Source organism: Plutella xylostella, chromosome 24 (assembly GCF_932276165.1).
Source record: "Plutella xylostella chromosome 24, ilPluXylo3.1, whole genome shotgun sequence".
NCBI lineage: Eukaryota > Metazoa > Arthropoda > Insecta > Lepidoptera > Plutellidae > Plutella > Plutella xylostella.
In genome coordinates, this window is record NC_064004.1 from 5,310,100 (window position 1) to 5,333,389 (window position 23,290).

General features: G+C 38.9%; 3 protein-coding genes across 3 annotated transcripts; 2 read left to right on the forward strand and 1 right to left on the reverse strand.

Moving 5' to 3' along the window:
- Window positions 1–2,928: 2,928 nt before the first annotated feature.
- On the reverse strand, window positions 2,929–8,274 carry LOC105398809 (V-type proton ATPase subunit e 2). The gene is made up of 4 exons (XM_011571032.3): window positions 8,083–8,274; window positions 7,939–7,986; window positions 7,023–7,110; window positions 2,929–3,375 (listed from the first exon to the last, which is right to left on the reverse strand). Exons 1-4 carry the CDS (start codon window positions 8,178–8,180, stop codon window positions 3,352–3,354), a joined length of 258 nt encoding a protein of 85 aa, XP_011569334.1. The 5' UTR covers window positions 8,181–8,274; the 3' UTR covers window positions 2,929–3,351.
- A 160-nt stretch (window positions 8,275–8,434) lies between these two features.
- LOC105398811 (DNA topoisomerase 1) lies at window positions 8,435–9,566 on the forward strand. Its single transcript, XM_011571033.3, has 3 exons — window positions 8,435–8,726; window positions 8,865–9,139; window positions 9,370–9,566. The coding sequence occupies exons 1-3, from the start codon at window positions 8,574–8,576 to the stop codon at window positions 9,485–9,487; spliced, it is 546 nt and encodes a 181-aa protein (XP_011569335.2). The 5' UTR covers window positions 8,435–8,573; the 3' UTR covers window positions 9,488–9,566.
- Window positions 9,567–9,985: 419 nt separating this feature from the next.
- On the forward strand, window positions 9,986–23,115 carry LOC105379984. Its single transcript, XM_048629849.1, has 7 exons — window positions 9,986–10,177; window positions 14,464–14,601; window positions 15,010–20,547; window positions 20,934–21,100; window positions 21,549–21,754; window positions 22,105–22,295; window positions 22,633–23,115. Exons 1-7 carry the CDS (start codon window positions 10,050–10,052, stop codon window positions 22,691–22,693), a joined length of 6,429 nt encoding a protein of 2,142 aa, XP_048485806.1. The 5' UTR covers window positions 9,986–10,049; the 3' UTR covers window positions 22,694–23,115.
- Window positions 23,116–23,290: the final 175 nt, after the last annotated feature.

The following is a 23,290-nucleotide window of genomic DNA, read 5'->3' on the forward strand; positions in this document are numbered from 1 at the left end:
TAACAGATTAGGTATAGGGGTCCAATCTAGCTTAGAACTCTATCTCGTTGTAGTTATTAAACTTACCGATTTAAATTATAGTATCCTGGTACTTACATCATCATTTTATAGTCCACAAGCGGCGTAGTTTGAACTACAGATAGCGCTATGATAAAATCCACCTATTAACAAATAATAACTCATGTACTTAAGTAAAAGTACATAAGTATACTTAACTTACTTAAAATGGCAATAGGCCCGCCCCCTATTACATTGGGACTAACATAACACTCTGGCGAAAAGTGGGTGCAGCAATGCACCTCTGCCTACCCCGCAAGGGAGCAGTACAATAGTACAAGGCGTGAGTGCGTGTGTGTGTGTGTGTTATACTTAACTACCTACTTCTTATGAATTTCATGACTACCCAGTTTCAAGTAAATCTACCAAAGGGTGCTGGTATATAAATCCTATTCATCGACTACCAGCCAATCTCAGCATTGCATTCCATACTCAAGTTTCTGCTTTGAGGTGTGTGGTGTGGACCTACAATGACAGTAATACGAGTTGTTACAAATTACCTGCTTATCATTTTATCAACTACCTAAATATACCTACATAATTCACATAAATTCAAGTCCGTGATATCTATAGACGGCCTTACGCAACCGTCGCATTGCAGTCACGAAAATTGGCTTAAGAAGCACGGTTCAGCAAAACAGTTAAACGGTCAACTGTCTGGCTTTTCTGAATACATCCAGTTCACAGGGCGACATGACATAAGTGACAAACATCCTGTATAATCACAATAGTTAACTGGCAACTCGAACTGAGCCTCTAGTACGAGTTTTATAACGAAAACGAAAAAAGTCTAGATTTTCTTCTGTCATCTGCATTACATTAAGTACTTATCTGTCAATAGTTTCATAATAGTTTCCACTTTGTAAACGAGAAAACGTAAACTTTTACAGTTTTCGACAAACTATCAAACCTGTACTAGACGTACTGGCTTAAATATGCCACGAATAGGCTGCCATTCGAACTTGAGACTTATTTGTGAGAAGCAGACTTGACAGATGTGTTCCACCACCAGGGGGCAGACCCGGATGTACTGTGGGGTGTAGACCGAAGCACTCGGCTCTTGCCCGGGGCGCAGGGCGGTCGTAGCATGGAGGCGCCAAATTTTAGTCACAAGAATCCTCTTTCCTACAATACTGGAAATATTGGGAAATTTCATTTTTCGCACTAGCAAGGTTGATTGACCCGGTTCGAAGAATCGTAGGTAGATCCGGAGGTGCAGGGGGTTAAATACATCATCATCATCAGCCTACAGCAGTCCACTGATGGACGTCGGCCTTTCCCAAAGCACGCAACTGGATGCGATCTTTAGCTTTCCGCATCCAATCATAGGTATACAGCCATTTAAGTTCCCTGTTACAGTAAAACTATAAAGTCCAGAAAATGGAAGTGGATATTAAGTAATTGTTACAGACCGTATTTAATCGATGTAATTATATTTACTAAAGGACAAATCCGTTACCAAACGGTATTTTATTTTTAAAATGTAAATAAGTTTATAACTGATAATGATAAAAAGTATTTGCAAAATCGCACTCTTTAATGTCAGGACTTTATAGTTGGACTGTAATGGACAACATTTCATTTTCTTTACCCTATATTTTTATTAGTTATTCGGAAAGTTTATAGAAAATTAGTGGACCCGTATTTTTTTATTTTGTATATACATAAATTTTTGCATGTTATTTTTAACTTTAAAGTTAATTATTTTAAAACCGGAAGTGACGTCACATATTAGGCTCAATTTTTATTTTTGTCTATTGCCTGAGTCTCGAAAAAAAACTTAAATGACACTGACAATTGACATTTAAACTTTGTTTACATGCCAACCAACAAATGGGTCATTTTCAAATGACCTTGATATTTCTGATGATGGAAAGTAGGTACTTATCATGTAAAAAAATAAGCAGAAGCATTTTTTCAGCTGTGTAGGCGGTGGCATGCTCTGGGACATATTATATAGAGGTCATCTCTTAATAATAAATAAAAAAAATAGTCAGAAAGTGTCAGAACAGAATTAATGAAAATGACCCAAATAAACAATAACGTCACGATAAAACGTCAACGTCAATCAAAAGTGAAAGTGACAGTTACTTTGTTTTAAATCTATGATAAGCTTTGATCATCAAAATGCATCGCACCTGATGCATGACGTCATCAGCACTTTTTTACTATTTTATGATTTTCTCGAAAATGATACATCCAAAAAATACAAAAACATTTTTTTTGTGGCCTTTAGAGCTAAATCTCGAAATGGTTTTCGATTTATAGCAGCTTTAGTTTTTTGAAATGTTGTCCATTACTCTCTATCTAAACGAAGTTGTTATTATTCTGAGCTCTCTATCGTCTTTCACCGTCGGGTTCAATCACGTGCACTCAGTTACGTAAGGGAAGAATCAAACTCTGCCCCATATAGAACTAAGTATAGAAAGTATTTGACTGCTGGAAACCGGCCAAAAGTATTAAAAGTACACAGCATTGACTGAGAATCTGTTTCTGGCGCAAGGTCGTCTAACAATTGCAGGTCACAGGCGGTTTTTTTGAAATTATTATATAACTTGCACTTGTTCAAAATACTATTCAACAAAATAAACAAATGACAGATGAGCAAGGCTGACTGAGCGTTTTCCTTGGCTTGGTGTTGAGCTGAAAAAACTGTAATAGGGTCTCAGAATACGGAGGCTAATTTTAGAACTGTCAAACTAGTCGGCTTGTCGGAATACCTATTTGAGGCCTATAATAGCATAGTAGAGTTGTTAAATAATACGTAACATTTTCAGCGAGAAAACCACACCCCCGTTCACCCCGTTGCGTTTTTTTTATGTTATAAACCTAGATTTAAAGTAGGATTATGAACTATTTAAAACGAGTATCTTGATGTACACGTAACTTTATTGAAACAATATTCTACAATCAATGCTTAAACTTTATAATAGTTAATAATATTTATTTATATTACAATACATAATGGTTGTTTATAACATTTATTCCTGTGTACTTCATTGGAATGAAATTAAGTAAGTAAATTGTGGTAGAACACCACCCATTAGACAGATAACTTTAGCTTCCATTGCATTTAACTTAACTGACTTTATAACAGCTTTCATTACACATCAAACGGTTAGATAATTTTCCAAAAGTATGGAACGATTCTTTAAAAGATTTTTTTTTCTAATGATACATAAAGTTAGATATTACATTCCACAAAACTTTAACGGCAGTTGTCTATAACCTCAAAAAGAATACACTTACAGATTCAAATATGGAATAAATACTTCCGGTGGCAACCTTCTTCGCTTAGTTGTTCTTGTAGGGGTTTCCCTGAAAAAAAAAAGAAAAAATATTAGCTTTGCTTTTAAATACAGAACGCTTTGCGAGGCACAGGACTGCAGTCTATGCAGCCAAGCGATTGATATAAATTTAATAAATGTGGAGTTGCTAAGTTAGATAACTCTTGTAACTGCCAACGCCAGTCTTGCCAACACGTGTGCCAATCTTTGCCAATTTATTAATATTTTTATTACTATAAAATACTATAACGATCACTGATCAGTTGCATGTCCCATGATTGTTTCCCTGTGTCACCTATGTCAACTGCGTTCGAAAACCATAACACTACAAATAATGACGTATGTGCCCTATGTGCTACCTATCCAAGTTCATATATTACAAGGAAAGGTGTAGGAATTCACGAATGCATTCGCTTTATGATAGCTTATATTTAGAAGAGATATAACTTTTGGCAGTCAAGATAAATATAGCTTCTATACGCTCAAGTTTATCAACTATTAGACATACGTAGTTACTAGTTATAATTCAGTGTCAAGTATAACCTAATCAACGTTAAAAACCCCGACAAATCGCATTACTTTTGAACAGCTAAGCCGATTTTGATTAAAAATTATCACCAAAACTGGGTATTATCCCTAGACTTTATAATTTACAACGTTCAGACTCGTTTCCGAGTTAACATGAGCGTAGCGCAGTGACCTCGTGACCTTCAGGATGTGTGACGTCACCAGCGATGGCGGTATTCAGGGCCACTGATAAAGTACTCAACATACCGCATCGAACGCCCGAACAGATGTGGTGGGACTAAAAATACTTTCCTACTTAAGTTAGGGTACATTACAATACCATGTAGTGAGAAATATTGAAACTTGGTTGGTCGCGAGCCGTGTCGCCGTTATGATTGCAAAGTCTTTGATATTTTTCAGTACTTATTGGTATAAGTACCTTCTTCATTAGTTCCTAGCAGTATGTTACATAAAAGTAAAGTACATAGGTCGTATGATTTTTCTACAATATAAAACGTGTATTATGGTAAAGTTCCTAAGTTAAGTGGTTATTATGTAAGTAATGTAAGTAAGTACCTACAGCAAGGACAAATTTATATTTTTTAACGCGACTTCGCGGGCCCATTTGGCCGTAATGATACTGACCGACCTACGATAGTTAAGTAGATGGCACCCGAAGAAGAAGAAGAATGGTAAGGTTATAAATGAATCATAATGTATATAGTTTCCGCCTTTCTTCTATGTTTCCTTGCTATTCTGGTGACCAAGAACCATTCAGAAAACAACGATAAAAATCATAAAATCAGACTTCTGTATTCGACGTGACGAATTCGATTCACGGCCGAGACACGTGCAATCAGAGACGCAGAATTCCTGCGACAATGTTATCTGTGAGCTGCTGATATGATTGCCGACTGACACCAGATACGCCGGAATACAACCGAGGCCATTGCGTCGTTATGTGGTTAAATAATACTCAATAGTTATAATGTCCTCCTAGCCGAATTTCGACCACGGCGGCCAATCTCAATTGAGATCAGCCATCTACGCAGGAGTAGATTATAGTGCCCAAGTGTGTGCGCAGTACACAGGAGCACTCTCTGTTCCATCACTCTCATAGCCCAATGGGACGGACTCAATAGTTACTAGGCTCATAATATTATAGACTCAGTACTTTTGTACCATGTCAAACTATCCTAAAGGAAACAGTCAACGTTTGAATGAAAGAATAAGCGTTTGTGAGTTAGACAAGGTACAAGTGTAAGGTACATAATATTAATAAGCTATTGGCTGCATAATGGGGTCTGGAATTTAGTTACCTATACGTTCATAAAATGCCGGATGTTCAAGCTCTTTGAAAGAAGAGCCAATCATAATGCATAAATAAACAAAAATGTAGCTGCCTCATCATCAGCCAATAACACTCTGACCTCGGCCTACCTCATGTAAACGGCTGTAACTTTTCCAGGTACAGCTACCATAATACCAGGTACCATACTCATGGCTATTATTGTCAACGCCGCGCCACCAAAGTGTCGAAAAACTGTCAGACGCATACAAGTTATGTCATCCATAAGCGCTGCTAAATGATTGTCGACGCTCTTGTTCCGATAGCCATTATTTCTATCATTATTTACAATCAAACTACGTATGTACTCGAGTTTAAGTGTAGTTAAATGAATGGCACACGATTCCAGCAGCAGTCATGGCCGCGAGTCGTTGCTGCGACAAATATAACTCCACTGTTTTACATAACTCGACAGGGTAGCCAGCACGACAATAACATTCAAAATAAGAGAGTAAGGGCCGGTTTCACAATGTCTGGATGATGGCTACCTGTCGCATAAAAGACATGCTATGCTGTCACTGTCTGTAATTGTGCTTTAGACAGCGTATATTTCATGATTTATCCCACAGGTAGCCACTTTCAAGACATTGTGAAACAGGCGCTTCTCGCGTGGGGACCTTGAACTGGCAAGCGTAGCCTCCGGCCTGTTGGACTGGTAGCCGGTAGTGGTTGGATGAGGAAGGCCGAGGACAGAGTGTTGCGGTTGCGGCGGTCCTTGAGAGAGGCCTATGTCCAGCAGTGGACGATTACGGGCTAGTGCTTATGTAATATAAACGTATTTAATTATTCTTAAACTGAAGCCTTATTGGTCCACGAATGAATGAATGAATAGTAACCTCATGTGTCCACCAATCCGCCCTGGGCCCGCGTGGTGGACTAGGCCTAAAACCCTTCCTTTATTGGAAGGAGACCCGTGCCCCAGCAGTCGGGCTGTGACGATGATCTATTAAGTAACAAATACCCCGCCCTGCTGATGCAGTGGTGCAGCACTAAATCAAATGGAGTGTGTTATCTGCAATGTTCACACTATAAATAGGAGTCTTGTACAAATACTGACGGGAGGCGGCGCTCGCGCGTCACCGCACGTGAACACCTATGACATTCGCTGATAAAAACCACTCGGATATAGTATACTTACTTATTTATAAGTAACTGTTTTTGTAACTATGCTGTACTGACAAAAGGAATGCATAATTCGGCGCTTGGAGGTTCTCTGTAGAATTTAATATACTCAGAAGTTGGACAAGGAAAATATTAGTTAATTTTAAGTGTGTACATGCTATGAAACTACAAATTAACTACACATACAAATGGAATGTCGTCATTTAGTGACTACGTAATGTTTCCGACGACGTTACGAAACAGGCAGGTAGCGCCATCTATGTATGAGTAGAGAAACCATCGTTTAAGCTCATCGCCTAAACATAGCGACAACGCCATCTGTTGTCAGGTTTGTTTATTTACTAACTCAAACCGCAAGTCCTTCTTAGCTTACCCTATACCTACTAGGTACGTATAGGGTAACCTCCCTCTTCCTGCCAGAACCCTCTACTTTTATTTTATACGAAGCTAGTTCACATACTTACAAAAGTCTTAGGCATAGCACAGGGCCAGTCAGAGTGGAAATATGGTTTTCCAGCCGTATCCTATTTCCCTGCTTAGGCCTCACAGGATCTGTAGGGCTAGCATGGGTTGCATTTAAGACGTCAAAAGTTCTCAGTTGCGCTTGCAGTGTGATGCAAAACTTTTGTCACATCTTAATTGCGCTCCATGCAAGCCCTTCTGATGATGATGTACTAGAACTAGCACTGTGTGTAACTCACCCAGGTGCGGGACATCCAGATGAGCGTGCTGTTGTTGAGTCTGGGCCCGATGAGCGGGTTCATCTGTGCCATGTACGCACACAGCCAGCTGCGGGAGACACAGGTGGTATTAGAGAGAATGTTCATTTGTTTCTTGGAAAACAGACAGCATGTTGTACTGCATTTTTCCCTACTTTCCATAAATGGTAAACTTAGTGTGTCTTTTTAATTGAAATATTATTAAACAAACTACAAAAAATTAATGGTTTCATTGTGAAATTAATAATTTTTGCTGTAGGCCTAAGTATTTCATAATTTTTTTAAGTAGGATTTTAAAACATTTTTTTTAAATAAATAGAAAGACATACAAAGATTCTCACAGCCAGTTTAAGGATGCCCACTACGCTGGTCCACTGCGGGTTGGTGAGTTCACATATCTAGATGTTCTAAATCTAGATATGCAGGTTTCCTCACAAGGTTTCCTTCATCATAAGAGTGGGGATATACAATTAACATTGTACCTACTTAAATTCCAAAGAACACATTGGTACATGACAGCACCTGGATTTCAACGCACATCTCTTGTGTGAGAAGTGGGTGCTTATCCAGCTGAGTTACAAGCTCTTATTCATATTAAGGATTCGAATAATTAATAGATTGGAATCATTAGCTAATGCTTCAAACAGTTCCTGTTGGGGAGTACATGACTAATGCCTCCAGGGCCCACCAATGTCAACATTATGACTTATGACCATCATGTGAGCACATTAACTATGAAATGTCTGTTCCTGCACTACCCTTGGATAATACAACATAATCATTATGAACTTAAAAGCTAAAATGTTGATTAATTGACCTTATAAATATGATCACATTTTGATGTGACCTAGAAGTATATGATTGCTTTAAATACTAAAAACAGAACTAAAATACTTACAATAACCAGCAAGTTGCTGCTGTTAAGATCAACACCACTTGGATAATCCTGGAAATGTAGAATTATCACGTTATATTAGAAAAATGTGTAAAATGTGTATCAAAACGATTTTGTACATGCAAAATTAGAAGCATAAAAACTTACCCTCTGTTAGGACCTTTAGGGGCGAAGAAGGGGCAGACGATACCAACGACGCCCCATAAGATGGTAAAAACAGCGATGGGCAAAATAGAAGCACCCATTTTGAGTTATTGGAGAAAATATTATTTATTTTCTAAAATAAATATCAGCTGCCCACATCAAAATGGAGGATTATTTTGTCAAGTTGGCAGCACTGTTTTAAGTCATATGACATTCGTAGAATCACGTTTCGTTTGACGCAAAAACACTGTCTGCTATTCCTTCGTTTCGTCTTCTGTACACTATCTTTTTCTCCAGGCTGTATAGTGTTCCTTCATTTTTCATTTGTATTGTTCTTGTTCTTAAGCTTGTCTTGACAGAAAAGCAAAAGGAAACTTTTTGGGAAACAGATGAAAAATTCACAATCACAAAATCTTAAATAAACTCTCAAGTTATTAATAGCTTACCCTTTTTATATTTATTAAATTTATACAAGTTATCAAATGTAAAATAAGATGCGGGTACCCAGAACTTTCAAGGCTAAGGCCAGGGTAAAACCGAAAGCAAAGAAAACCCGAAAGAACATTACAAGAAGAAAAAGATGTGTAACTGGAAATCATGTTTCAATACGCGATCTAGATAGCATTAACAAAGCCATTCACGGAAATGTAAGTGTGTCTATAAGGGTCCTAGTTATATTCATTTAAAATAAGTCAAAAGGAGATAGGTTGGTGGTGGTAGGTACTAAACATGTACTTAGTAAATTTGATACCTATGGAAATAATCGTAACTATTGTTCCCATTAGAAATCTAACCAAGGTGACGAACGTACGTGGAAACTAATTCCAAAAGATTCTAAAGAAGTATACAAGTTAAGGCGCAAGCGCGCTCAGCAAGAGAAAGCACCCAGAGAGGAAGATAACATAGATGAAGAGCCAACTGAAGACTCAAGAAAAAACGATCCAGCTCAGCAACAACCAAATATGAAAAATAAACTTAAATTCACAAAAAAGAAACCTAGTACATCTGCGGGTGATGGACTGAAAAAGAAACAAGTTCCTAAAGAAAGGGCTCCATCTAGGTAAAGTTTAATTGTTACTTCCACTTATAGATGGACACGTTCAAAGATTCTGGCAACGGTAGGGGTAAGGGAAGGTCTTCTGCCAGCTCATAAAAAAACAACTTACTTACTAAATAATACGCTTCTTCATCAAACTTGCGCATAGCCACACCGATAAATTCAGCAAAACTTTTAAAAAGCTACTCTCCACTAGATGGCGTTTATTTCTAATTTATGGTTATGTTTTGCAGGTGCTACTCTGAGTGCTGCTCATCATTGTCTTCAATGCTCACCGTATCATGCCATCCTTGCGACAGCGGCACTACAGCGTCGACCCACTGCAGTCACTACACAGATATGGAATATTAATTTATAATGGATGTAAAAAAAATGTATTTAGAAGAAATGTGCTTGTTCTTTTCCGATCAATAAACGTTCGTTAAACCTGCTTATGGTTTTATACGCTTACCCACTGGGCCATGGAGATAGACCGACAGTCAAACTACTTCGACAGATGCAGCGGGCAGTCGATAGATAAGGAGAGTCGAGCGTAGTGTTCTTTTCTCTATGGAGTCGAGCACGATAGCGGTATTTATAGCCATACTTAAAGTTTGGGAGAGGAGAGACAACCACGTAGTAGTTACCTATACCCTAGATGTCCAGCAGAGGAAAGAAATGTTGAGTCTCAGATGGTGTTTTACTTGTGACCTTACGATACGCGGACGTTATTATTCTAAGGATTAGAGATACAGAAGAACCCGTAGAACTTAAAATAATGATTCTCTATTTCATCAATCCATGGATCTGTATTCTTCTTGATTCTTCTGGCTAAAATAAATATGTCAGTTTACAATCCATTATTTCTCAAACATGTTTTGTAATCTATAAAATAAATAAAGCAATGTAGCCTTTCAAAAATAATGTTAAAAAAATGTTTATTACATCTTCACATATCATTTTACCAACTAAAACAAAATTGATTTCCTTTTGGTCATTAGCGTGTATATTTTATACGGGTTTACTCTTTATTACACTTCTGGCAGTCGTTTATTTTCAGTTGTAAGTTTATTTTTTTATGGCTTATTCTAAAATACTATCTTAAGCAATGATTTTAAAGCGATAATTCGTGCGCTAGGCATAGGTGCCGCTGCCGGTGCCGTATCGTCGTGGTAATGTCTCCTATATCCTCGTTAGCGGTGCGTTGCAACCTTGCAGCCACAGCCATACAGTAACTTTGGTTGAAGCCTTGCGATTACATAAGTCAAAAAAATCACATCACAAGGGAATTTCTTTACGGTGCAGCGCAACCACTCAACAACAATTAAATAATGTACACTACCACACTGCGCGGGCCAGTGACCGCAAATATCGCAAGCTTTTCCGTAAACGTATCTATGTTTCCCTTGGAAGAATAATGTAAATTTCTATATTTTATGTCCGTTAGGTTGGTACTCTTCTCATAATAGATTTTCTACGCAACAAGGTTTTCATAGAATCGTCTTGTCTGTGGTTTTAAAAAAATATTTTAATTCTGTCAGACAGGGGGGGGTCACTGCCTTAATGGCTGAACTTTTAGTAGAAGGTAGCGCCATCTCTTTATATTACTCTTATTACCAAAAAAGATGTAAGATGGCGTTATGAACAAGACCATAGAACAATAACAAGACACATAGATAAGTAGTATTTGAATGTCAACATTGTCATGATCTATGGCTATTATGAAGAAATTGCGTGTCAGTGTCAGTTCAGTTGTCTTACAATGTCTCGCAAATAACATTTTTGTAATAAAAGCCTATACTCTCGGTATACTTATCGTTATTTATAAATTTTATATACCTACAAATAAAAATAAACATGGTGTGTTAAGAAAAAGCATCTTTATCCGCAAAAAGTGTTTTTATGAAATTCTTGTGACCTGACAGATTCCATATGGATCCAGGTTCCATGTGGTTCATTGGCACTGGCAAAGGGCGATCGACATCTTCATATCCGCTGAAGATTAAAATACTATGTGTACCAAACTGATAAATGTCGTCAAAGATTTGCCGCGAGGATAAATGATGCACTATTGGACGAAATTACTTTATCACCACAAGTGCTTCTCTTGGGAAACATAAACTAGCAAAACATGAAGTGGTTTTCATGGTGAAAGGAATAAAAAAGGAATACACACACCCACTCGCATATTATTTTACAAGTGACATGAACAAAACTGAACTGAAACATTGTTATATGCGAGGTAATAAAGAATTATATAATAATTTGTTTTTTATTTATTGTTGCATGTAGGTAGGTACATAAATAGATTGAACTTACATTTAGCTAATAAATGTAATAACTGTTGTGTGGTGTAACTACGTTAAGGCAAATATGTCTTATATCTTTATAGATTGAAGTTAATAGCCGGATCCCCACCAGATGATCCAACGCGATCCGATCGCGCGATCCAAGAATTCTTACATACTAATCTTCTTGGATCGGGCGATCGGATCGCATTGGATCGTTTGGTGGAGATCCGGCTATTAACTTGTGATAACAATATCTATTTATATACAGGGTGTCCCAACAGGGCACCCTGTATGTATGTACAATGAGGCTGAGAAATATAAAGAGATGGCGTGGCGCTGTTCAGTATGACGTATAGAGTATGACAAAAACCTCCTCGAGATGCCACTCTTTTCAGAATTGTTTATTTTTTCTCTATGCTGTCAGATTACCTAACGGCACGGCAAAGCAGTTTTGATTTGAATTTGTGTTTGTTTTGAAAAAACTTTCATTATTTTTGCTCTTACTGAAATGATTAGCATTACATGAGTTACAAGATAAGCATTATCTTTTAAAATGGAAGGTACACAACCTAGTGCAGCGACGTAAGTTTTATTTTATGTTATTTTAATCGATTATAATATGCTGGAGAGCTCCTGTGTTTGCATCAGTTTCAGCTGAGCTATTGTAGCATAATGGGTCGATTACACCTTACGAGTCAGTGTTTTCGGCCGAGTGCTCGGCCGAGAAGGGAGGCGAGAGAGTCACTAGAATCCCTATTTGTTCACTTGGCCGAGTACCTTCGGAGCTAGGCTGGCTGAGCGGAAATCAAGGGGATATGTACAAAGGTTCCACTCGAGAGAGCCACGTACAGAAACTTCACCCCCTACCAGAATAGAATAGAATAGAGTACCTACCACCCAGCTTCATTCTTCTGCCCCCGCAGCGACTCGCTATGCCGCTCGGCACATATAAACACGCACTCGCTTGTCACTCGGCCACTACAAACTCGTTCGTTATTCGTCATCAAGCAATGGACGTGTTTGTGTATTTTTCAAACAATTTATCGTGGGTACTCAGCCTAGTAAACATTATAAGGTTTCTAGTGATTCTCTCACCTCTATTCTCGACCGAGGACTCGTTAAAGTGTGTATACCAACTGAGCACTCGGCCGAGGATACTGACTCGCCACAGTACTCATTAGGTGTAATTAACCCATAAGAAATAACTATTTAGTATGTTGAATTGCAACTCACAATCTTCACCATAACATGGTCCTCCTTCAAAACCGTAACATAAATTACATATTTATGTGGTTTTAGGCCTACATTAGTGTATGAAAAGTCCTTTCCTTGTAATTGAAACTAGAAAAAGTGAATTACAACAACAACCATTCTGTAACAATACATGGCAGATCTGCATCCAGCTGTACAGTTCCCCAAAATTGATAATGCACATAGAAATCTTCGTCATTGTTCGGCAACGGTCGTATTCCCGAGCGTTAGAAAACTATTATGTATTTAGAGTGGTTAAGTGCATTTTCTTCATGAAATTTTAGTAGAATTATGTAATTGGTGCTAAAAGAAATAATTGATTTATCAGTAACGAAATTTGATTCGATAATTCATAATATTCCATAATATTAAAATTTACTTCGAAAATGTTACAGTAGGTACTTTTCAAGTGTCTTACTGAAAGCTGATGTAAAGATGGATGAAAGAAGGTTTGAATAACACAAGGTTTATATTATAAGGAGAAATGGATTTCAAATACAGGTTTACATAAAAAAAATTAAATCTTAGTTCAAAAGTATTTACAGCACTGATTATTTCACATTAATAAAAATGTTTACATTAAAATCTCAGTTCAAAAGTATTTACAGCGCTGATCATTCACAATAATATTACAATTACAAACTTGGTCTTTTGGGTGTGGCTTTATTGGCAAAGTGAAGTCTATCAATGTGACGTATATTTTATTCTTAAATGTGCCTCATAATATGGCATCGTCAAAATTAATTAAAGTTGAAATTAAATTCACATTTGAAAAAAATAACAAGAACGATGTGTAATTGCAGCTCTTTATAATTCCACAAAAGTAATAATGATCTTGACCTTGAGACCCTTGACTGATCGGTGACAGCCACCGACCGCCCAAATTGTTTTCGATTATGTGTCACATGATATTGACTACTATTTCTTTCGAACAAGGATCAAAATTGTTTAAGGCTCTTACGATTCAATGATTCGGGTGTTTCCGGGAATACGACAGTTTGCGAAGATTTGCATGCGCATTATTAATATGGGAGAACTGTACTTGAGTACTGTTTATTAAAAATAATGAAATATGTATTTAATATACCTACTGCTGGACAATAACAGAGTAAAGAATCATATATACTTAAGTATAATTTTGCTCTGACTTGTCTAATAGTTAGATAAAATAAATGATTCAGGTTTAATTTTCATTCTCTTTTCTTTTATGTCCCTGTTTAGCATTTTGCACTTAGTCCATTGGTTAAATTCAACCTCATCTTTTGAACTTAATAAAAAGGTGCTATATTTATTAATTCCTCAAGAGAAACAAATTGCTCTTAAGGGCTTCTCTTTGACTCCCGTATTCCAGTATTAATTATGATCTTTAGAAGCTTACAGATAGATTCATACATACCTACATACAAACAAATCCATACTGACATCCCTAGCAGCAGGGACAAGGAGCTTTAAAAACTTACTAAGTTACTCCATCTGGCTCATTCTTGAGCAGCCGAAGTCCTTTTGTCCAGATAGATTCAGTAGTCATAATTTGAAAGTCGAATGGCATAGTGGTTAATAATGGCCCTGACTACTATGCCAAAGGTCTCGAGTTCGATTCACAGCTGGGGCAGATATTGTTTAGATAGATAGTTGTACTCGGGTCTTAGGTGTTGATATTTATGTTTAATATGTATCTATCTATCTATGTAATTGTGTAGATATATCAGCTGTCCGATACCCATAACACAAGCTCTGCCTAGCTTGGCGTCGGATGGCCGTGTGTGAGATGTCCCCACATATTATATTATTATATTAATTCCGCAGACGAAAGCGTCGCTCCTCTATCCTCAAGAGCCAGCGTCCCCCGCGCACTCCGTTCTCAGAGCTCGAGTTCAACGTGGCCACGCCCACCGACCCGGGCAAGAGCCGCCGGGTCAGCTTCTCCAGGAGGACTGGCGTTGCGTAAGTTGAATCATTTTAAGAGTTTTTTTTTATTTGTGTCACTTTAACATGCAATCGGTCCTGAGTGACCATAAGCAGTTGTTTGGATTGTGTTTATGGCGTTTTAGACACTCCCTGCCATCGTTGGGTTGCCTTCTTATTCAACTAGATTGTCCCAAATCCCAAATGTGCTTTCGTTTCAACCTTCTTAATTTTATGAGTTGGTCAAATCATATTAGTGTACAGTCCGGTTCAAGCAACTTGATAGTTCTGAAGTTTGCAGTGTTTACACGTATCAGTTAATGTAGATAGAGTGATAAATAGAATATTCTTTATTTGATGGATGGAATAAGAGATTGAGATTATGTAATCAACACTGCAGCTGTTTTAGTATGCATAATTATAATTGTAATGGGTTAAATTTTTCAGAGAATTTGCCACAAATGAAGCTACAACGACATGGAAGAACTTCTATGAAGAACAGAACAGATCTCTGGAGACGTCGGGCCAGGAGGCCGGTCAGGCGCCGCGGCCCTCGGTCGGCCATCTTGGAAACCGCCTCTTCGACCAACAGTTCCAGGAGTTCGAAGCTGAAATTGACTTTGGTGGCTCTCTCGGAGTTCCACTCTCCAATAACGCCAATACTTCCTTCAATGTAAATGTGACTGAGCAACTGGCCCTTTTAGAATGCACGGCAGATGATAAAAAACTAACAGCACCTCAAAATAATTTCGATCTCAGCTCCTTCACTGAACACAGTAACAAAGTTTTCAGGAGCGATCTTACCAATCCCATAGTGAATGAAGTGTCGGATCGCATCAATATTAATTTCTCTAATCTAAACTCTATAGGTGGTAAGATGGATGATTTGGACGAGATTGAGAAAGATTTGGAATTTTCTAATGTCGTGGGGCCGTCGTTTGGAGATCGAAGGAATGTTTCACAGTACATAGAATTTGACTTAAATGGTACTCAGGGTCCCATAAGGGACAACAACGAGTCCGATATGTCGATTACTGATACTATTCACAGTCCAAAGAATGAGGTATCCAAAAGTTCATTCCAAGAGATTAGAAAATCTACAAGTAAAGATTGGGTTGAACAAGATAAGGAAAATATGATTTTGAATCCATATGTTACGCCAGCTGAAGAAGATAATTTTGCTGTGAATGTAGAGACTGAGAAAGTACTTGTATTTGATGGCAAGAAGGTCAAATATGCCGACATCAATGCCGACTTGGACGAGCTTGTTGAAACAGACAAGAAACCTAACAAGTCACTTCTGAATCTACCTGAAAACAATGTAGAGAAAACAAAAATTTACGAAGCCCACGACGATACTGCTGACATGTCAATAACGAAGGGCATTCCTGCTAATATAGAAAATCCTAAACGACGAACTATTATCTTCAATGATGACGATCTCCATGGCGATATATCTATGACTCAATGTATTTCTAATGTCATTGTTAAAAGTAATGCTTCTGTTGTAAATAATTGTGATTCTTCAAGACCTGGAATCAACGTCGAAACTAATAAATCTCTGAAATCCTACGCTGACGAATTACTGAATGATATGTCTTACACAAAAGTGGCTCCTGTTTCCAGCATTGTACAGGACATCAATAAAAAAGGAAGCATTTCGAGTACTAAAAGACAAACGATAGTATTTGATGAAGATTTTGGAGATCTTTCAGTCACTCAATGCGTTTCTAAGAATTCCGTAACAAATAAAACTCTGATAACGTATGGAAACGAGAACGCTGATATGTCAGTGACGCAAGCTATTCCTGTTCAGATTATAGCGACAGTGACTGCGAATGACCGTGAGCCGATCAAAGAAGCTATACAAACGGATGTTATTGTCCATTCGGAATCGAAAACCCCTAAAGAACCGTTAATACTTTCGGACTCTAAATCTTTGAAGCAAATATTTCCTAAAGAGATAAATATTGAAGATAATCAACCCTTCAAAGAAGATCCAGGACAAAATATAGAATCAAAAAAAGACGACTCTACTAACCACATGCTGAGTACAAAAACACCTCAAATAGACAGTTCAGAATGGTCAAAGGAAAAAAGAAGAACAATAGTATTTGAAGACGGAAATGACATATCTATGACCCAAGCTATACCGGCGCAAATAATTCAATCTCTCAGCAACGCAGATCTTACAAAATCAGCAAGTGACACAAACAAAAGAAAAACGATAGTCTTCAACGATTCCTTGGGCGATATTTCACTGACTCAGTCAATTTCAGCACAAATAATTAACAAAGTAACATCTGAAAGCCATGTAGACATAATGGAGCCAGAAAATAATACGAACAAAAGAAAAACTATAGTTTTTAATGATTCTACCGGAGATATCTCTATGACCCAAGCTATTCCTGCAAAAATAATTAATATTGTCGAACCAAAATGCAATCTTGATTTGACTGAGGCAGAAATAAAAACAAACAAAAGAAAAACCATTGTTTTTGATGATTCTATGGGAGACATTTCTATGACGCAAGCTATTCCAGCTCAAATTATCAATAATGACGAGTCAGAAAGTCAAATTGACGGCACAAAGACTGGAAGCCAAACCAATAAAAGAAAAACACTAGTTTTTGAAGACTCTTTAGGGGATATATCTATGACACAAGCAATACCTGCCCAAATATTGCGCAATGGAGATTCAGATGAGCAAAGAGACGAAGCAGATCTTATTACTGTCAGCAATGCAACTAATCAAAAAACTACTATGTTTGAGTATACTTCGGGTGATATATCTATGACCCTAGCCGTACCAACTGAAATTATGAAAGAAGAAGCAGAAAGTGACTCCTCTCAGCCGAAAGTTAAAGACACTAATAAACATAAAACAATTGTTTATGATGATGACACGAGTGATATATCTATGAATCGATCTGTTCCCACAAACATAATATCCAAATTTCAAACCGAAATAAACCAAACACTAAAAAAAGAGAATGAAATTGAAAATAACGCAAATAATGTACGTAAAACAATAGTTTTCGCTGATAAAATGGGTGATATATGTATGACTGTAGCGATTCCTTCTGAGATGATGGAATCTGAAAATGTGGACACTATACCGAAAGAAATAGATCCTGATTCGCAGAAACGTAAGAGCAATGTCCCAACTAGCATGAATCAAAGTGTGATCGTTTGTCACACCATGTCAGCTCCGTACAGCGGCGGTCGCGATGAAATCACATCTGACGGCGATAGCGAAAGCAATACAAATACCGAAGAAAGAAAAGACAATGTTGAAACCGACGCGGTATCTTCTTCCGCCTCTGAAAACTCCGTCGCGCTTGCGTCAAACAAACCACAAGTAATCGTGAATTTCAATAATGAATCGAGAATCATTAGTACACCAGAAGAATCAGAGGCCTCGATAATAAAAGAACTTCCCTCCAGTAAAGGTGATGAGTTTCATGCGAGCAGTGACAAATTCTTTGGAAAACTATCCCGTTTAGAATTAAACAATCCTCAGGGCGTCCCACGCGCCAACAAATCCCCCAAACATGTTTCTAAAAGGCTGGCAGAACAGGCCGAAGCGAGTGGAGAGGAGAAAATCCAGAGCATAAGCTATGATGCGTTTGCACGATCGATTAGCAAGATAGGGCACGACGATATGCTATGTAAATCAGCTGTGGATCATGATGCTGATGCAATAAACCAAGATAGAGTTATTGCAAGTCCGGGAAAACTGAGCGCATTAAGAAAACATTCCGCCAATGCTCATACGCCATCTCTAACCAGCGATATCCTGAAATCCATAAACGAAGGATCGGGAACGACAAAAGAATTGGTAAAAAATCATGGCATTCCATCGGGTAAAATGGACAGTTCTATCAAAGATGAATCCAAGAAGAAAATCCTTGAAAACTTGTTAGATATGAGAGATGACAATGCTGAAGCAGACTTTGATGAAAAATGCGTTATGACCGAACTGCCTACAGTAGAATCGTACAAATCATTAGGTAAAAAAGATCCAGCGGTAAATGTGTCAGTGAAATCGCTTAAAATGGAGCCTTATCATCTCATAAATACGGAATCAAATGAAGTGGAGACTATAATACCGTTTATAGACACACCGAGGTCCGAGGAGAAGTCACCGTCGACCCAGAGAAAAGACGACGAGAAATTCGAAGATGACCTCCAAAAAAAACTTGAAGAACTGCAGTCTTCGAGACGAAAATCGTACAAGGGTAGACATTTCGAGCAAGTGCTTAGTGTAGACTCACACATAGCCAAATGCAGTTTGAACCAATCAGATTTAGTACCAGAATGTAAACAGACTGGTTCTGTCGATGACGCTGATGATACTAAAGAGTTGCTGGATATGTTGTCCAGTCTCACAGATAAAACAATGAAAGAGGAAAGACCTCAGCATTCATCTACAGAATACCAAGTGACAATCGACAAGAGGTCACCTATCATAGAACCAATCAAAAAGTTTAGTTTCGCTCCAGAGCAAGTACATTCTGACAATGCAAAAGAAAACAAAAAGAGATCTGGAAGTCACCATAGTACAGATGTAATTAAAACTCTCAACTTCGACGATGAAGAACCAAATAAAACCAGTCCGATGAATAAAACTCCATTCGTCGAATCCGTTTACATAAAAGATTGCGACCACGCGCCGGCTCTCAGCGCGCTAAAAAAAAACTTCGACGAAGAAGAAACTCGGCGCAAAGACAGCAAGGCAAAAGTAATCCCCAATTTCGACGTTAGTGATGGAATCAAAGAACTAATGGACGATTTAGTGAAGCCAATGGCTGATGATTTGCCCTTCGAGGCAGCGCCAGGCCCGCGCGTCCATCAGTTGCCATCCACTTGCAGCAACCAGGTGCAGACGAATCTAGTGTCGTCAAGCCAAATAGACTTGGATGTAGAGATGCAATCGCCACTGAAAGAAATATTAGAACCGAAGCGACACACGCCAAAGAAGTCCCCAATCAAAAGCATAATGAAGCAATTGTCACCTAAACATTCACCAAAACCCCAACACATAGTAATAGATGAGCCTGAGCTAGCGGAACCCCTAATAGACGAAGTTATAATTTTCGATCAAAATAACCCTTTGAACAACATTCTATTGCTTCCTGCTGATCTTTCGGATGCTCACAAATATGACCCCAAACCGACCAGCAATATACACACAGATTCAGAAGAAAGGGGTCTCTCCAGCGCTTACAGCTCCAAAGTTGAAATAGGCAGAGTATCCATTGAATTCAACTTGGAAGTCAACTCGGATATGAGATCAGGTGATGGCTCGAGAAAGGTTTCTACAGTTAGTGATATGGGGTCATGTGTCAAAGAAGTGAAAGATATGGAAGTGAACACTGTAGTAGCTATGAAAGGGACGAAAGAACTCTTAGATGACGACGCTTCGCTGATCATTGTTGAAGATGACCTCTGCACCGGAGATACCAGTCGAGACAGCCAAGTCACGCTCAAGAATCAGGACATCAAACAAGCTATAACCCTAGTAGACCCGGATCAGACGAAAGCAAGAAAACGCAGACACAATCGCAGCAACACAGCAAACCTTAACACGCCTCCAAAGCCAGTGAAGAAGCTGCAAAAGCTTTCATTCAGTCCTGAGTCAAAATCTATGCCTAAAAACTCAGACTTGATCTTAGACATCCTCCCCCCAAAAGAAACTGTAAAGAAAACAAGTCCAAAGAAACACAGTCCAAAGCAAGATGCAAAAAGTGTTCCGAACTTATCAACACAAGAATCTAAGGTGATTGAAGTGGATAACTTCGACGATGTGGTGACGGCAGTAGAGGTTTGCTCGTCCGACGGTGGGAAGCCAGTGAAAGACCAGGAAATGCTGTCGATATCCTCGCGGGAGTGGGCTGATGAGAGGTCCAGCTCGAGGAGTCTCGTCCATAGTGAATCGGGACTCAGTGTCGTGGACAAGATTGATATGCTGCCGTTTATGGGGTGAGTAAGCTTACGTATAAATGCAGTATGTTATATAGGGGGGAATTCTGTTGGTGATGGATTATTTCATTAGGTGGTTCAGCATAAAGATTTTCTAGTCAATTATTACAAATTAAAGTGTATTTCTCGCTTGAGCGGTACGGTAGTAGCGTAGTGTTATAGCAGGACTGTAATAGAAAGCCCACCTAAATAATAAAGTTACAATAATAATGTAAGTCTAGTCTAGTCACCTACTGCAAAGCTCCACAAGCTCCAAGTCATCACATCATCATCACCTCATAGTTAAGCAGTGACTAACGTTACAGCGGCTGCGCTAGTTATGGGACTGCCCCATCTCACATCAATAAAACAAATGAACAACAATAACAATCCCCCCCTCTCCCCAGCACCTCCCTCTGCCGCTGGGAATCCCTCGACCCGGCGCGCTGGTCGTTCCTGCTGCTGCACTCTCGCGTGCGGCTGAGCGTGGTGTTAGCGAGGAGGGGGCTGGCCGCCACGCCCGTCAGGGATGATGTGCCGGTCACTCATGTTGCTTATGAGGCTGTTAAACAGGGTAAGGAAATTTTTGGGTCGAATTTAAACCTGATGATGAGGTGCAAGCGCCGCAAAGCTGTCGCCTTGTAAATTTGTCGGTTAAAGATGATTTTAAAAATTGCAAGATAGAATGTTTTTGGTGGCGACGTATCGTGTGCTTCGTCTGCATTGACTTACGTGTTACTTCTGAAGTCGTCTGACACTTAGACCCGTCGGTAGTACTATTAATAACTATTCCAAGGACCATTTTATGATCGCATTGGCGTAGCTAGCTAATCATAAATTTCATAAACTACTATGTAAAATACTTTAATGTAAATGGTCTAGGCTGGTGATCGTGGTGAAAGGATTAGCAAGTCAGATAATCATCAGTCTGAAAGTACGATTGATACGTCACTGAGGGAGGCCCCTTTATGCACACCATTTCATATTCCAATCTCATAATACCTCCCACCTCTCCTCCACAGAAAAACCCAACACAATAACCTCGCTCGCCATCCACTACGCGCTCCTCCGTCTCCGCGGCCACGGCCCAGCGCGCGCGGGGGCCGTCCCTGGGACGCTGCGGGACGCGGCCCGCGTGGCCCGACTCGCCGCCGACTGGGCGCGGGTCATGCACGACGCGCAGTTGAGACTGGCGTTTAGTGTGCACGGGGATAGTGTTGTTATGAAGGTGGGTGTGGTGTTTTATGTAGTGTTCTCTGTATTTTAATTATAATGACGCGTCCATGCCGCCAGCGAATGGAGTGGCGGCCACAGTCGAAAACTTGGTCTGCAGATGCAAAATGGGGTATGGTATGAGCCATACTCAAACTTAAGTACCTGGAATGTGGGAATTAGCTTAGAATTCTACATTCTGTAATCTGTATACTGGGTATTGGGAGGTAAGTTCTAAAGATTGGGATTAGCATAAAGAGGGCGTGAAACGTGTCAGTTTTGTAAAAAACGCTTTCAAACTGTTATGATTTCTTATCAAGGGGCGGCGCTAGAGGGCTTAACTTTACAACCTTTTCTCTTCCGCAGGTGGCGAACATCCCTCTCCGCTCCGTCTGGGAAGTCTCCATCGTCATCTCCCCCTCCCCCTGCCTCGCCCCGCGCGCGTCCTCCGTCTCTGTCCGCCCCGTGGAGACCTCCGCGAGTGTGAGCGAGACGGAGGCGGCGCGCGCCGTGCACGGGGTGGCTGAGGACTGGGGGCATGTGCCTAGGACTATCTGGTGAGTGGGCCTTTGTTGATGCGATTTATAACCTAACCAATGTTAAAAATCCCCGAAATTCAACACTAAAGTAGCATTACTTTTGAACCGCTGAACCGGTTTTGATAAAATTTGGCTAAGATCACTCGAGGTAACATTACGTATCACCATAAAACTGTCAATTTCTCCTCCCTCCAGTCTTGAAGCAGGCCTATGTCCTGTAGTGGACTTATTGGGCCTGTTTGCACATACTTTGGATCTCACTGTTGACTACTTGATCTATTTTAGATTGATTGGTGGCTGCCATGGGATCTAATCATATTGATTTTTTTTCTAACCAGCATTTCTTTTGTTCCAGGAAAATATTCAGATATTTGAAACACAAGAGAAACGAAGAGAACTTATTCATGGGTCTGTAAAATTTTCCCTTTACTTACTCCAATCTACATTTAAATTCAGGATCAATAAGATCATTGTTTATAATATCGACTGTAACAATTTAATTATGAATGTAAAAGCGAATTAAGTATTATGTATTTTACAATATCACACGACATATCTCAGCAGTTTCACTACAAAAGTGGAACTATATGGCTCAGTAAGTAAGGCTGAATTTCGCATAAGGAATTGTTAGGATAGGTCTTGATTTTATGAATCGGTTCGGCATTATAGGTCGATCCTTAAATCTCGAGTATGTAATTTAAAACATAAGAGGTACAAATGATATAGAATGTAATATTTTTGAACAGTGTGTGCATTTTCATAAGGATATATTTTGTAATACATAAGATCTAGTTACGTTTTCTAAAAATATACACATGCATTGCGAACAAACTTTCTTTTATTTGAACTACCATATAAAATATACATTTTAAAAGCTTAGATTAACAATAAAATGTAAATAGAATAGAGATTAAGTACCAATGATTTCTAATATTACAGAAAATAAAACAATTGTGACATTTACCGTTAGCTGAAAAGCAATTTATGTATAAAATGCACTGTTTGTACTATTT

What these genes read in the sequence shown, in the direction of transcription:
- LOC105398809 (XM_011571032.3), bottom strand. Translation starts at nt 8,180, where the DNA reads ATGGGTGCTTCTATTTTGCCCATCGCTGTTTTTACCATCTTATGGGGC. An exon ending in CCTAAAGGTCCTAACAGAGG is followed by an intron (nt 7,987 to 8,082) that starts GTAAGTTTTTAT and finishes CTACATTTCCAG; the next exon opens with GATTATCCAAGTGGTGTTGA. An exon ending in TCTGGATGTCCCGCACCTGG is followed by an intron (nt 3,376 to 7,022) that starts GTGAGTTACACA and finishes TTTTTTTTTCAG; the next exon opens with GGAAACCCCTACAAGAACAA.
- LOC105398811 (XM_011571033.3), top strand. Translation starts at nt 8,574, where the DNA reads ATGCGGGTACCCAGAACTTTCAAGGCTAAGGCCAGGGTAAAACCGAAA. An exon ending in ACAAAGCCATTCACGGAAAT is followed by an intron (nt 8,727 to 8,864) that starts GTAAGTGTGTCT and finishes TGTTCCCATTAG; the next exon opens with AAATCTAACCAAGGTGACGA. An exon ending in AAAGAAAGGGCTCCATCTAG is followed by an intron (nt 9,140 to 9,369) that starts GTAAAGTTTAAT and finishes TATGTTTTGCAG; the next exon opens with GTGCTACTCTGAGTGCTGCT.
- LOC105379984 (XM_048629849.1), top strand. Translation starts at nt 10,050, where the DNA reads ATGTTTATTACATCTTCACATATCATTTTACCAACTAAAACAAAATTG. An exon ending in TCCAGGAGGACTGGCGTTGC is followed by an intron (nt 14,602 to 15,009) that starts GTAAGTTGAATC and finishes TAAATTTTTCAG; the next exon opens with AGAATTTGCCACAAATGAAG. An exon ending in GGGATAGTGTTGTTATGAAG is followed by an intron (nt 21,755 to 22,104) that starts GTGGGTGTGGTG and finishes TCTCTTCCGCAG; the next exon opens with GTGGCGAACATCCCTCTCCG.